Source organism: Pezoporus flaviventris, unplaced genomic scaffold, assembly GCF_033815535.1.
Source record: "Pezoporus flaviventris isolate CSIRO_AGI_PZ_B2104156 unplaced genomic scaffold, CSIRO_AGI_Pfla_v1 ptg000002l, whole genome shotgun sequence".
NCBI classification, from domain to species: domain Eukaryota; kingdom Metazoa; phylum Chordata; class Aves; order Psittaciformes; family Psittacidae; genus Pezoporus; species Pezoporus flaviventris.
The window spans coordinates 68,459,223-68,474,624 of record NW_026892550.1 but is presented as its reverse complement, the minus strand read 5'-3'; the positions used below and the strand labels follow the sequence as shown (position 1 = coordinate 68,474,624).

Here is a 15,402-nt window from a genome sequence, read left to right as displayed (position 1 = left end):
TGCTCTGTGTCAGCACTTGCCTCTTCCCTTGTGTATCAGCCTCAGTGAAGGTCTCTGCTGGGACATACTGGATGCTGCAGATGTTCAGGGTGTGTTTGCTCAGGTACAGCTTGTAATGCTGGAGTGTGTGTGGGCTGACACTGGCCGTCAAGCCTGGGGGTGCAGAGGGCAGTTTTTCTGATGTTCATTTTGTTCCACACAATAGTAAAAACTTGATCATCTATATCCCATGTCCTGAGTGGTCTTTCCATACCCTTCTGCCATGATTACACATAGGAGGGGTGAGGTGTTGGCTGTCCTGCTCCACACCCACTGACCTGTGTGTGAAGATCTGAAATTGCACTGGTTTGTTAACTGTGGATACTGGTGGTTTATTAACCTTTGTACTCTATAATGCAGCTGGAGACTAGAAGGGCTCCATCCTGCAGCACCTGCCATCCCTCCAGTGCAGCTGCTTCTGCTTTTCAGCACACAATCTGTCCACAGTATGGCAATACAATTTATTACATGCTTTTACACCACGCTAACCTAGATTTTATACATTTTATCGTAGTTAGTGTGCAGTGACACTTGTCCTCCATCTTTATGCTCGTATCTCCGGAATGTTCACTTGGCCTAAAAGGAGAAGAAAAGTCACTGCCTTGCTGTGGCTTATTGCTTTCCTTTTTTCAAATGCCCCACTGCATTTTATTCTGAATTACTCCCTCCGATAACAGAATAGTAGACTTTGGCATTACACAAACACCTCTAACAGGGAGATGTTTCCATGGGGGTGGCAGTCCACACACATAGGTTTGGAAGTGTTAAATTCCACTGCTGCTGGATCCCAGCTCAGGGTCAGAAATGGTTCTGGCTGTGCTGGTGCCACTGGGGTGGAGGGAACAGCCAGGTGTGTGCCTTGAATCCCCGGCAAGAGCTGCTCCCTGGTGCAACAGCAATCCAGAGTTGCAGGGGTGGTGGGGCACTGGGGGGTGCCAGGCCTCCCTGCTGCAGTGGGCAGCAGCAACCGGCACCCCACCTTTCCCAGGGGAACTGAAAGAAGCATTACAAGTAAGCCAGGGCCTTACTTAAGGACACAGGAAAGCTGCTTTCCTGGAACAAACACTCAGTCTCACAGCAATGGAGCTGGGAAACCCTTCTGCCGCAGGGAGGGCTGGTGTGTTTTGAGGAAGGAGCATGACCTGATGATGTTCTGGCAGCAAGAACTGCCAGGCCACACTGCGACCTCCTCCATGGAAGGGCCACGTCCCTCATGCACCCAACACAGCTTGCAAGTTTTCTTTTGTAAATGGCAAGAGACACTGTTCCTGTGCAACAAAGCAAGCAAGAACTGTTCTGCTACAGGATACTACCCCCACCAGCCTGTGGTTAACGTTATGAAAAGCACTGCACGCCCTTTGCACTGAGAACAGGCTGGCTACCACAAGCAAGGGTGCTTGTCAGAGTGGGTGGATTAAAACATTAAGAAATAACCTGAAAAATGTTACTGTGTCAGATTCCACTGTAATTGTAAGCAACATCCCCCCAGCCTAAAGGCCAACTGCTGTTAAATCCATGGGAAAGGTTTAGCCACATTTCCTCTTCCACATCAGGGAATACAACCCCATCAGAACCTTACATCAATCATGCTAGCAGACTTTTAAAGGGAGGAGGGAAACAAAGCTCTCCCACTCCCTGCAGCAGGCCTCAGCTGCAAGGGGGAAGGCTGCTGTTGGAGCCAAACCGTGCCTGGGCACCACAGCAACCACTGCCAGCTCTGGCTGTAACCCCAGAAGGAGCTGCTGCCCTGTCACCTCAAGACTGCTATACTGTGGAAGCAGCCTCACTGGGTGGAGGGTGTAGGCTCAATGCCTGACCTCAGGTAAGCCCCTTCAGTTACTCTAAATTTTAGCCTTTAAGCTGGTTGAAATCCCATCAACAGAAGTGTCAAAACCAGTAAATGTGAGGCACACGTTGGTAAGAATGGAACAGAGAGGACTGAGAGAGAAGGATGCACTTACCAATCTCAGACTGTGCCACTGTCACTAGCAGTTTTCTTTTGCCGTCGGATGTTTATTCAGGAACAATTCAATGGCACTGCACTCTGGAGAACAAAGAGAGAGGCAGGCTGGGTTTGGGTTCAGTGACTTGACAAGTTTAGTGTTTCTCCTGTTTCTCTTTTTTTCATTTTCGCACAAATCCAATGTCTGGTTACAGGGTAATTTTGAAATCTACATTTAAGATGATCCCTTTACAAGGGCAGTTAACAGCAGCTTGACAAGTTGTGCCCATATGCCAAATTACCCAAGGTCTGTAACATCCCTTGTCTTCACTTACGCAGCTGGGACCCCTCCTTGGCCATTGCAGCCACTGCGTCCTCATGGCTCTCAAAATGCACGTCCGCTTCTCCTGTGGCATCTCCATGGGAGTTGTATTCTATCAGGATCCTTGTGGGCTTCAGAGGAGCAAAAAACTGAAAAGGAGTTTTGTAAGGAAGAAAGAGAACAAGAACATGCCCCATTACAAAAAAAAAGTGCTGTTTCTACTTATAAAGCCTGTCTGGCTGTGGGGCAGCCTGAGCTCTCGAGTAGCAGAAGGCCCCCCCCTTCTCCATCCAGGTGAAGCTGGGGCAAACCCAAGTCACCTGTCCCACCCTCTGTAAGCTCCTGGCAGAGTAATGCTTGACAGAAACAAAACTCCTCACACAGCACACATGTTCTGTAGACACAATGTCATAAAGTGAAGGTACATTCACTCTGAGACACTGCTTTGCTATTAAAATCTATAAAACCGAGAAAAAATAATTCTGAAATTCATTTTTGTACAATCAGCTACTCTGAAACATAGATAAGATGATAAATGGCTACTCGAGCCAAAGTGACAGACATTAGGACAGCCCCACAAGCTTTAATCCACTGGTATTTAGAGAGACGGCTACACTGGAGTCTGTAACCTACAGTGAAGTCCAGTTCTCAAACACATTCAGCCTGAAGCCACGCAGCACTGAGGACTAAGAACAACATGGATAAATTGAACATTTTATACCACTTATAGGATCATAGGAATCACAGGATAGTTTGGGCCGGAAGGGACCTTAAAGCTCATTTAGTTCCAACCCCCTGCCAGGGGCATGGCCATCTGTGACAATTAATCAAGGGTTTCCATTGGTAATGACTACCAAATGTCATTCATAGCTTTGCTGTTACTTACACTTATAATGTCTTGGGCACTAGCTTGGTTAGGGAAACCCTTCATATGAACAAAGTGCAGTGGTGATGAGACACTCCCAGATTGTACAACATGCCTAGAGCTTTCCATTCCTTCCCTGCACAATTCTGTGGAATGGAGGAAAAAAACCCATCATAAATGCTGGCAATGATGACCAACCTCACGTGAAAGCTGTAAACATGTGGGGTCATGCTCACAGCAGACAAACAGGGTAAGAAATGGGCCTCAGAGAACACACACAACAGTGGGGGGACTCACTATTTCCTCTTTCAGCATCGGAGCCGCCCATGTCACTCGATTCCCTTTCTTCAGAAATGTATTCATGTTCTCTTTTCACTCTGTGGTAGGTCACTGGCTGCCTGTCATAAGGCAAATGCTTTTGCATTTGATGCTTCCTACTCACATACACTTCTATGTATCTGGAATGCAAAGGAAAAGATTACATGGCACATCTTGCACCTCCGCAGAGAACCCAAGGTTTTGAGAAAGCACCTTCAGGATGTTATCCCATCCCAACTCTGCTCACGTATGAGGTGTGAAAGCCATAGTATGGCAAGCAATGGGTTTGAGGAATTTGTGTTTATGAAAGCCCTTTTCAACTTGCAGTGACAGTCACAGGCTTACTTCCTCTGAAAGGTATTTTCTTTCAGTAGTATGCATCCTTTTATGTGAGCCTATTTTCCCCTCACTGCACATCTGCAAACTGCACTTTCCAATTTCTACAAACCCCTAATTAAAACCCCACCCAACTCCAAACGAGGCAACAGGTAGGCACAGAAGATGCACAGGGTCATATTAAATGCTTCAGTGGAACTCTAAGATTTTACAGATCGCTCTGAAATTGATGGGATAAAATCTAATGTACGTGAAAGTCCTGGGTATAATACACCAATGTGTAATGCAACATTAAGGGACCCACTTACACCACAGAAAGGAAAACAGATTAAAAAAACAGCCAACCAACTCTTATTCATAGGTTTCGTCAAAGTATAAAATTAGTTATCTATGTTTCCAGCTACCTATCCCAGAACCCCTGAACTTGGAGCTGCCTGTGCTCATCTTTCAGAGCTGGTGGCAGTACCAGCCAGACTGTACAAAATATTTAACTGCTATTCTGAAGTGATTTCTACAACATTGAAGGAATAACGTGATGCAGAGGAGAATATGGGCATCCAGGTGAGGAGGCTTCCCTCCCTGCCTTGAGTAAGGAAAGTAACCCCACGTGCAGGCTGACAGAGGCCCCAGCTCAGCACTGTGTGCAGCTGAAGGCCATTTCTGGATAAAATTGTTAGCTCAGGAAGAATGAGTAAGTTCAAGTTGACAGCAGTTTTGGCAACCACTCAATTTCTTGGCTAATCCCCTAGCACCAGAGATGTATAAGCTCGGGTGGGTGAGTAACATCAGCTCATTTGAGCGTGACAAAAAAAAATGGCAGACTGAGAATTCATTAATTTCTAGTGGAGAGCAGGGAAGTACTGTAGTTAATTCAATTACTGAGCACACCTACAGAGCAGCTGTTCTCTTTTAATATGGAGGGGAGGCACAAACACACAGAAGTGCAGCCTGGAACAGGAAGCAGGGAAACAGAAGAAAGGAAATAAGTGTTGTGTTGAAGTGAGAAAGTTGAGAGGTTTTTTGTTAAGAGACAGAACTTAGTGGCTTAAGGAAGATTCAGCAGGGTAAAAACAATCTTGTTGAGGTTTTATTTTTTTTCCTCTGAGTGCAGCTGTGGAGGTACTTAAAGGAAGTAAAAATGTGGTGCTCAAGAACACAATTTACTGGTGGACTTGGCAGTGTTTAGGTTAACAGCTAGAGCCAATGTTCTTTAAAGTCTTCTCCAACCTAAATGATTGTTGTTCTGGGGAAAAGTGATATACAGTTCTCCTTGAGAAAAGAGGGGCTCTTGGGAGGTGTTTGGCACAGGGCTCAGTGCTCTGGAAGAAAATTATTAAATACGGATTCTTGAGGAAGAACAGCCTAGGTGAATGTGGTCACCATAGAGGCCAACGACTGTATGGTGTTAGGCAGCAGTCAAGGTTGGGAATGGATTCAAGCTAGGTAAGTGGTAAACTGTGCTTCATACAACATACTCTCCAAATGGAGACACTGACTGTGCTTGGTACTAGAGACAAGGGTTGCCAAAAGTGCTGAAAGCTAGGGAATCTGGTGGAAATCTGGTGAGAGCAAATGTCTGTAGAAGGGGCAGGATCCCCGTGCACTTGTGACTGGGCAGGTGGGTTAGTGTTCGCAGCTCTGAGTGCTGTCAAACCATTGTTGGGATGAGGCTGCCTTCAGGAATACTTGAACAAATGTTTTCTCAGAGGCCCCAAATTCCCCCAAGCTACAAGTGCTGAAGGGACATCTGCAGCACACAGAGGCCTGCAAAAGGCTCTTTTCTTCAATTTTCCCACAGTTCTAAAGAACACATGACCACTTGGGTTATCCGAAGGTAAATACTGAGTATTTTGAATACTTGAGTATTTCAGAGGTCCTAAAACATTTCTTTTTAAATAAGGCACAAAGTAACAGTCTGACACAACTATGACAAAGGTTTAGTTATGATTTCTATTGAAAGATGAACCTAAAGTTGAGTTCATTTTAAGAGTAATAAAGGCAGAAGCTTTCTTAATAAATATGAGGTAGCTGAAGATTACCTGTTGCACCTGGTAACAAACAAGCTGTAAGTCATACAGCATGCTTCATACCATGCTCTTGTACCCTCACAAACCCCAGTGAGGTACCTACCTATTTCCCATATATTCCCTGTGTCGTAGCAGGGCTTTAGCTGCCATATCAGGAGCTGCAAACTGCACAAAAGCTTCTCCTGTTCTTCTTTCTCCCCGGTAAACGAAAACTATGTCAGTTATTTTCAAACCTATAGAAGGATGGGGAGAAAAAGGCATTTACCTTGTTAGGAACTTGTGCTCATGGAGGCATCTTTTTTCCTTACTCTTCTACAAGTTTTTGAGAAGCTAATAAGGCAGTTACATAGGTGTGAAAAGAATGCTCATGCTGGCCTACATAGCTTTTTTTAAACTTCTAGTTACTGAAGTTTATTTGCTTGGTTTGCTAGTTATCACATAAGCTTGATTGCCAATAGTGAACTGACTTCAGGCTTCAAATAGCAATGAAAATACCAAGTGAATCCAATTTCTAGACAACAGAGACATCCACAGCGCAAAAGTTCCTGGAATAGCTTCATATGGTGTTTTTTTCCCCCATGTCTTCAAAACTGAGCTCAAATTCACTGAACTTCAACTTCTGTGCTTTTGTAAAACGTCTTGGGAAGCCTGTAATCCAGTAGGTAACTGTATCTGACATGATACAGAGCACACGCTGGGCTAGGCTATTACACTTATTTTCTTCAGGAATGCTTTTGTGTACCTCACTGCAGCTTGTTCTTTTCTCAAAGGGTCTCTCCAAGATCCTGAAGAAATGGAAATACCTGCTTCACAATGCTGCCCTCGTCATTGTGATCACTCTGCTACTATATGCCTCCAAACATATTGAACTACCTGTTATCAGCTGACAAATTTTCTATCGGTGGCCTCTGCATTTGGTATGATCATGGTTACTATGAACCTTAGTGCTACATGACTCTATGTGCATGCCTACTTGGAGTAGGAAGTGGTCAGGGAAGAACTGGCTTTGGTTTAGTCTACAACTTAGAAGTTTACCTAAAGAAATGTCCATCTATTTTGCAAAATCTAGAAAGGATACTTGCTAGATGAATGCAGGCAGCAACCACCTGGATTGCTCACACACCAAGTGTGGTACATGACCATGTGTAGACATGCTGTGCGACACTTGCTCAGTTGAGAACTGGTGCAGTCACCTTCCACAATCGCCATCAAGCCACTAATACTAAAAACTCAAAACACTGCTGTTAACATGGCATATGTGACCTAGCTGTCATGATTATACAGCTGTGAATACTCCATGTTGTATTCACTTGTACTATAATGATAATACAGGCATTTTTTGCTGCTCTTGATGTTGCTAAATTATCTGCTGGCATAAATACAATTGCAGACAATAGGATCTAGGTTCCTCTCTTTCCTTCCCCTGGATTCAGAAGAGTGCTGCAAGTACTGATCTTAGGTTAGCCACAAGCTGTTCAGAAAGATTTAGTTACTTCTAGCTGCGGGAGGACAGCAACTCCTCATAGTGTTTAAGCTGTTGAAGCTTGTGTGTGCTTTTGCTTTTCTCACTTAGAGGAACAACAGCATCAATTTAGAGAAGTAAACACCTCACAACGAATTATCACAGAGTAGGCTGCATTACCTGAGAAAAAATACACGATATCATCCTCAGTGGAGTTGAAGGGAAGGCCTCTGAGTAGTACAACTCCATCATTAATGGCTTGTGACTCATCCCGCAGATTCTGTAGTAAGCTCTCTACATCACTATCGTGTACTTCAAAAACTACAAGGAACACAGGCACAAAACATGTTTTCCCTCACAGTACTCAGGTGGCATTCTGCAAAACTTCCTGTTTCTTCCTCCACCCCATATCCTATGGTCCTAAAATGGTGCCACTTTGTTTTTCCCATCCAGCCCAGGAATTTAGGTATAAATGGTGCCATGCTGGCTAATTTGCTGCTCTGTTTCACATCCTGCATCTCTCCACACTCACCCCAGCCCACTTTATTATTCAAGCAGTTCTTAGTCACTTTATCATGAGTTTACAATGTAACTTGTGCTGTTGCAAACCCACCTTTCACATAGCGGGGGCCCATGTACCTCAGGTGCTTTTGCAAGGCTCTCTGGACATCTGCTTTTGACTCCAGCTCGATCAAGGCATCCCCTCTGCGTCTCCCATCCCTGTTTAAGAGGAAGTGTATGCCGTTCTCACCATTTCGAATTCTACAGCCTAGAAATCAAGGAACACATGATACAGGAACATATACAACTGCATCAAACACGGAGCCTTTTGATCACAGATGAAAACTGAATATTCTGCATAAGGCTATCCCCCCTCAGCAGTGCAAAACACTGTCTTGAAACAAAGATTAGAACACTCTTAATCTTAACTCTAATGCACCATGCTTATCATGGATAAGAAAGTGATATCTATTAGCTTCTACAGCTGTATACAGCTATGCTCTGCCTGCTCTATGTTCCTATCCCCAAGACCTTAAATGGACCTAATTTAGTTAGGCAGATTATGAAACCACTGGAAAAACTTGCATCTGCTCTCCGGAAGGATGCATCACAAAATAGTATGGACGGATCAGTCCTGCAAGGGTATGCACAAGCCTATTAATTAGAACTGGAAAGCAACACTGAAGTTTAAACTAGTATGTAAAACCCACTCCAGCTTGTTTACAAGAGGAAAGTTGAGGGGTGAAGCCAACTACACCTGCCTTTAAAGGAACCACATCAAACTGGATTGCCTTTACTGTGGAGACATCGATTAAGAAGGAAAGACTTGCCAATTAAATATAAAATGCCACAAGGATGAGTTTTGAAGTTGACTGTTTTATATGCGTAATCATGAATAATTTGGCAGCAATAATAAAACCTCCTCTTTCTCTGGATAATGATCTTCAAATTTTTTTTCAGTCAACTTAATTAACCACTGAGTGCACTACAGTGAACAGTTACAAGGAGAATTAAGTCCCATACTATCAAAAAAGGTGAGCACGTCTTCCTCGGTGCAAGAGAACGGGAATCCTTGTGCCCTGATGAGAAAGACATTGTCGTTTTCTGCCTTGGGTGACTCTTGTTCTTCCTCTGAAAGGTGACCTTGGTGGGACGGTGCATCTGTAACCTGTCACCAAAAAGAAACAAATCCCAAATTAAGAAGGAGGAACGGGCAGCTGTCAGCAGCGGTACCCGGCTCCGCTCCCGTTTAGCTGGTGTACGGCAATGGGGCAATGAGGTGGGAGGGAAGGGGCAGGAAGGCGAAAGGATAAGCCCGCGACGCACATGGCGCACGCAGCCACCGCCTCCCGTTTAAGAGGAATCAGTGCGCCAGCGCTCTCGCTCCTGTCCACGGCCTCACTGCCGGGCCGCGGACATGCCAGAGCGGCGGGGGCTACCCCAGGTTCGGCGGGGCCACTCCGACTGCCGCGAACGCCGCAGTCCCCCCAGCTTCGTCCCGCGCTCCGTCCCGGCGGGGCTCCCGCCGGCCGCCGCCATTTTAGTCCCGATCCTCGCGGGCTGTACCTGACTGCAAGTGCGGACGGCAGCACGGAGCGCAGCGGGAGCCCGCGGCGCGCCCAGTCCCAGGGCAAGAGCGGCAGCGCCGCTGGGGAGTCTGCGGGGGGGCGACGAGAGCAGGCAGGGCAGCAGCGGCGGGCAGCGGCCCAGCACCAGGGCGGCCAGGCCGCGGCGGGCTGCGGCGGCGGCCATGGCCGACGAGCGGGGGCTCGGGGGCTCCGCCTCCCCTTCCCAGGAGGCGCCGGTGGTGCCGGGCGGAGCAGGGGGCCTTGTGGTGGGGGGTGGCCTGCCTTCTCGCCTCGTTTCGCTTCCCAGCAGCTTGAGGGGGAGAGTGTCCTGCCGCTGCCCGTGGCTCGCGTCCTTCGTGCCGGCGGCCGCCACTCACCTGTCTGGGCAGGCCGCGGCGGCTGTTGTTGCTCGACTCGGAGAGCTTCAGGCGTGAAAGGAGGGAGCGAAACCGTGCCCCCAGCGCGGGGGGAGGCGATGGGGTAGTCTTCTGCCTTGTGGCGTGCGGCGGCGGGCGTTCAGTGGGATGCTCCTTCTCTGACACGGGTGAATAGAGAAACGTGGTTCAGGGATTCACAAATTACTACTGGCTTATGCTCAGGTAGAGTCTCTGTCACCACTGACATTGTTTGATATAAATGTATCTTTGTGAAACCAAACACGAAGGGGGAAAAAAAAAAATCCTCGCTAATTGTGCAATGTAAAGTTTCAAGTCAGACTTAACTACGATAAACCTTTTGCACCTCTTCCCTGTAGACTTTAATATAATTGATTTTCTACCCCTTGCTCCCATCCTAGCTTAGCAGTCTGTGAGGCAGTACTGGCTAAACCTGTTTGTGAGAAACGCATGCCTTCCATATGATCTGGAAAACAGAGTCCTGTTGTACTGCTGCACTGAAGAGGGATGAAGAGGGAAGAGCCAACGCCAGCTTACCAGGGAAGGTACGCCATGTTGAACCCGGAAGAATATTTAGGATGAAGCAAAATGAGCAGGAAGAGAAAAGACAGCCATCCCCCATAAGACCCACGCCAAAACAACACTGGAGGAAACCAAGGGAGAATATGGAGGCTCAGATCCGAGGTGACAGGCAGGTGACAGTCACGACAGGGGCGATTTTCCTCTTCTGTCGTTCTTATCTTGGGATCACCAAGAGAGAGTTACCATCTTAAACCACTGCAGATTATCACTCAAAATATGGTCTTGGGTTTTTGAGCAGAAGTCTTTCAGCCTGTAGTAGTGCTAGTCCATTAGTTTATCAGAAACCTGGAATGTTTCTTTCTTATCAGTGTTTTGAAAATGTTAACAAGCTATTTTGTCACCTTGTTGCTGGCTTTAGCTTTTATAAACTATTGCTTGTAACAAAGTTCCATATGACAGATTATTGCCTTGAAAACAGCACAGTCTCTTGAGAATAGCAGTCTGAACTCATGAATTTTCAAGGTAAATCAGTTTTTACACACATTTTCAAAGGAATGTTGACCTCAGTGCTCAAGCAGTTCACATTCCAGTTTTTCATAGTCTACATGTCAGATTTCTCTTCAAAACCTCTTTAAATAAGCCAGAAAATTTTGTAGAGCAAAAACTGAGATAACTATAGGAATTCACCTTGAGCACTTTATCTAGGTTGGCTTTCACACTGTAAGTTTAATAAACAGATCCCTGAATCTTACGGACTGAGGGAATGTTAATGTGCGTTCAGCTCGTAAACAAAGCAGGGTGCAAGGAAGAGATGCTTTCTTCCACCCATTTTTCATTCAATATATTTGCTTCCCAAGTACAGTAAAATATATCCCACTGCTGTTTGTCTTGCGCCTTGTCAGTGTGTGTGAATTTACCTTTAGAGAGCAGCATTTTGTTGGGCATCTGCACTGAAGTTTTCCAGTAATCTCAGCGCTTCCTTGGCAAATATGAGGGATCAAAGTCTCTACACCTATGATCAGGGGAAAAAAGAAATTAAAAAAATCATCCAGGGACAATAGAATTTGCATTTATTTTCTCAACAGAACTGGTATTAAATTAAGTCTACTTATGAGAGGAAATTTGTTAATATAAGTAGAAATAAAAAACCTCAGGAGATGTCCCTCCATTCTGCTGCTGACCAGGAAGCTGGATTTATCTGCCTTGGGAGATGCCTTCACTATCTAACGTTAAACTGGTTATTGTTAAAAATAATACTGTCTGTGCTTTAGTTTGATCAGAGGAAAAAGAAAAAGCATCTGAGTTGATACTAAAGCAATTACTGATCTTATATTGGGAAACATTACTTATCACTTTGTTTAATCTGTCATCAAGAAAAATTGACTTAATATTTTTTGTTGTAGTATTTCTAAAATTGCTCATTTAGCTTTAAGCCACTTGAGCAATGAGCCTTCCATAATTTTCTATGAAAGATGAGCTTGTTACACAACTGCTCATCTGCGGCTAGCTCAGCATTCAGCAGGAAATAGCATGCTTAGCTTGAGTGAGCCCACAAACTCTGGGAAACAGAAAGGAGAGCAGAATTTGTCTGCACTATAAACACTGCAGAGATTTGTGGAGCAGGTCCTACACCAATAATATATTTCTGAGACATTATCCCTAATGTGTATGAAAATTGTAGCAGGAATGATAACATCTGAGCACCGTAACAGCTGTGAAGGTAACAGAGGACAAATTTATTACTCTTTGTACAGTCCAGCAATCACAGGGCTGCTGAGTTGCTCCATCCCTGCTCCAGAACTGAAATGACTCAGGACCACTGTATAATAACCTCATAGTTCCTGTAATTTCTTCATGCTCTGCACTTTTTGTAGAGAATAATTACAAGTACATACCACAATTTTGACATCATATTAATACTTAAATGTTTCACTTGGTCATAAATCCTTAATGCAAAAACAAGAATTAAGATATTGATGGATGCTATCAGTTTAATCTAGAATGTGGAGAGAATATTTAGAGAGCTTAATAATTAGATACTGTATTATTTACATTTTGTAAACATTTTTGTTTGTTTTTTTTTTGTTGTTGGGGTTTTTTTTGTTTTTTTTTACTCTTGGTAACATATGTATTAAGTTTTGTGACCTTAATTTTTGAACTTTTTTTCAGCTGGAATGTTCTGTGCTTACCGAGCTGTGCTGCAAAAGCTGGAAACTTCAAGACCAAAGCACTTTGTCAGCTGGAGGGCCCTTTCAGTGTAATTCTGTTTAGCTCTAGTGTAATGGATAAACCAAAGTGGCAGACGTGAGGCCACGGGTGCATTCACAGTGCCTTCACTGGAGCAACCAAATGGTTTTACGTAAGTCGGCAGCATGCTGCTTGTCCCTTCTATGAGCAGTGTCCGAAGCAAGCGCTCTGTGTGACCCTGATCCATCCCGAAGAGACCAATATTAATGTCAGACATAAAATGTCCACATTATTTAACCCTTCCTTCTGACAGTTGCCCAGACCAAGTATTTCCTACTGACTGATGCAGCAACAGACATTTAATTTTAACTTGCCACTAAAATAAAACATTCTGTGGGTAGAAGGAAGTGTATGGGTGGGAACAGAGAATGGAGGTTATTCATGTTCCAACATGAATGTGCCAGAGAAATCAGCAATTTTGGGTTTTTTTTTTGAATTAGATTTACGTGGCCAACTTAGTCTGACAGCCTCTGTTAAAAAGTATGCCAAGACATATTTCATGCCTGCTTTTACTAATATAGCCAAAAGGAAAATTGCAAACGTCATGAAATGCTTTTTAATTACACCTTCGCTGCCTAGTTGAAACACTTGATTTTAAAAGTGTCCTAAAACCAGTCATATAATTTTAATTTGCTTAGAAATGCAGTGACTTGGCATTCTGACTTGGTCTGAAGGACAGAGCCAGAAAAGTAGCAAATGCAGTTTCAGCATTTAAAAACATGAGACAAGAAGATGACTGTCATTTGCCACATAAGGCATTACAGCTGAAACCCCTTAGGAGCCACGCAGAAACTTAATGCTGTGCGTGGGATTTTGCGTGTTTTCCTCTGGCCTACCTGCAGCTTTGTGGGGTTGCTGGGCCTCACAGAATCCCCTTGGGGCACGAGGGAATCTCTGCGGGTTGTCCTGCCTGTTCTGTCCCTTATCCAAAATCCAGCTGGCTTTTTATTGACCTAAACAGAGGCAGATCTTTATGTGAAATTACACCCTGGGATTGTAATTTTTGCCATAAAGACAAAGCACTTGGATATGGCTAAGGCTACAGTGGAATGTGTGGTCCTCATTTGATACAAATACATTGTATTTTGAAGCATTCCAGGTGCTGCTGCCTGTCTTTTCCCTGGAATGTATAAACTGAGCAAGACAAACATCAAAATTAAGAGCTTTGTGCCTGGTTTGGGAATGGGAGGTGGGGATTCCCAGAGGACAATCCCGAAACCCCCAAAACATAACAGGTATCTGTCATCTAGTGTCAGGTGGGCTGCCAGACATCTTTTGTGAGGCACTGCACACCCTCTGTTTGTGCTTCAGTGGGAGGACATGGAATTTTTAACCATGCTCACGCAAGGTGAGGTGGTTCAGGGTGAAGGACTGGCCAGTGTTTGTAAGAAAAATTGGTTTTATTTTTCTTTTTAACCTCAGTAGTTTGCCCATATCCTCACTTTGGGGGTGGGTCCTTAGCTGACTGCTTGCCCTAGCCAGCTGCGTTAAAAGTTGCTCACAAACCAAACATTTGTGTTGAAATATCAGAAGCCATTTTGACATGTTGCTTATAAAAATGGTCAGGCTATTGAGTGAGGAGGGCAGAAACACTCGTTAAAATATTTGTTAATGACCGTGGTGGTTATCTCTGGGTTGGGTACCTTAACCCCTTTGCCATGTACCTGAAGAAAGTGGATAGAGAGCCTGAAGAAGCCTGGATGGCATAAATAATGAAATTGTAATGTGTTTTGAGTCCCTGGCTTGACGTGTTGAAGCAAACTGCCCTGTTCTTGTACACCCCAGGCTTGCTCCACAGGAAGCAGTTTGAGATAGAAGAGGGGTGAATAATGGCAAGCTGCACTATTGTTCAGGCACTTTTTGTGGTTCCCCTGCAGCATTTGGTAGGCAACCACGGGGATTTTAGCGCCACGTCTACCTAAAAGCTGTCAGAGGCATGTTACACCAGTGCCCAGAAAGTATTGCCCAGTGATACTGGGACACTGCGACCTGGAGCAGTGTAGAGGTTTACCTAAGGAAAGTGGCCTTTGGGTCACCCAGGGCTGGGGGAAATGTTTCCAGGGAGCCCTGTGCTGCCCCAGGGCGCAGAAGAGAGTGAGGGTAGAAGGGCGACGCCTGACGAGAAGGGTCTATTTGAAGGGAGGGCAGGGTGCCTGCAACGGTAAGACGAGGGTGTCTGAGTGATCTGCGGCGGGGGGACGACGACGCGGGCATTCTCGCGGAGACGCCTCAGCAGGAGACCTCTGCCTGAGGCCTGGCGTGAAGGTAGATCGGCGGAGGGGCGGTGCGGGCCGCGGAGCCTGCTGGGGGCGATGGCTGCCGGGCTGGCCGCGGGTGGCGGCAGCGAGAGGCGGCGGGGCTGTGTCCCCGCCCCGCAGCGTTCTCTCCGCACACGCCTGCCGTCTGCTGCCGCTGCCATTGGGAGCCGAATCGCACCGAGTCCAGCCCAGGCAGTCGCCGGTCCCGCTCCGCCGCCATCGCCATGAGCTTCTTGTTGTGAGTAATTGTGGAGGGGGGTCACGGCGGCGCATGGGGAAGGGGCTGCCTGAGAAGGAGAAAAGGTTCCCTTCCTCCTTTGCTGCTCTGTCCCGCCCGGCAGGGCAGCCCGGCCGCCGAGGGGACGCGGCCGCCGCCCGCCAGCCCTCCCTGCCGCCCTGAGGGAGCGGGTGGTCGCCCCCGCCGGCATGGCGTCCCTTTCCGCACCTCTCCTCCTCTCTCCGTCCCGTTCCGGCGGCGGAGCAGCGCCCTGCCCGCTCTCTCCGTTTGTGTCCCAGTCCCCCGGAGGAACCCGGCCGCGCTAACTGCTGTAACGGCCACGTCCCTTCAGCCGCGGGGGCTGTGAGTTAACGGCCGCTCGG

At 46.2% G+C, this 15,402-nt stretch overlaps 2 protein-coding genes across 3 annotated transcripts in view; one reads left to right on the top strand and one right to left on the bottom strand.

Moving 5' to 3' along the window:
- Positions 1-355: 355 nt before the first annotated feature.
- GRSF1 (G-rich RNA sequence binding factor 1) lies at positions 356-15,383 on the bottom strand. Of its 2 annotated transcripts, XM_061442572.1 has the most exons (13): positions 15,248-15,383; positions 13,381-13,497; positions 11,215-11,309; positions 9,758-9,915; positions 8,836-8,980; positions 7,925-8,080; positions 7,492-7,632; positions 5,953-6,082; positions 3,466-3,626; positions 3,190-3,314; positions 2,317-2,452; positions 2,001-2,083; positions 356-615 (listed from the first exon to the last, which is right to left on the bottom strand). In XM_061442572.1, exons 3-12 carry the CDS (start codon positions 11,240-11,242, stop codon positions 2,025-2,027), a joined length of 1,239 nt encoding a protein of 412 aa, XP_061298556.1. In that variant the 5' UTR covers positions 11,243-11,309; positions 13,381-13,497; positions 15,248-15,383; the 3' UTR covers positions 356-615; positions 2,001-2,024. The 2 variants fall into 2 exon arrangements, with proteins under 2 accessions (XP_061298556.1, XP_061298547.1); XM_061442563.1 differs by lacking the exons at positions 9,758-9,915; positions 11,215-11,309; positions 13,381-13,497; positions 15,248-15,383 and adding an exon at positions 9,379-9,597.
- MOB1B (MOB kinase activator 1B) overlaps positions 14,857-15,402 on the top strand; it is a 41,491-nt gene continuing 40,945 nt past the window's right edge. The window contains exon 1 of the mRNA XM_061442586.1: positions 14,857-15,040. Within this exon, the coding sequence (XP_061298570.1) occupies positions 15,027-15,040 (14 nt within the window). The 5' untranslated portion in view covers positions 14,857-15,026. The remainder of the gene's footprint in view (positions 15,041-15,402) is intronic.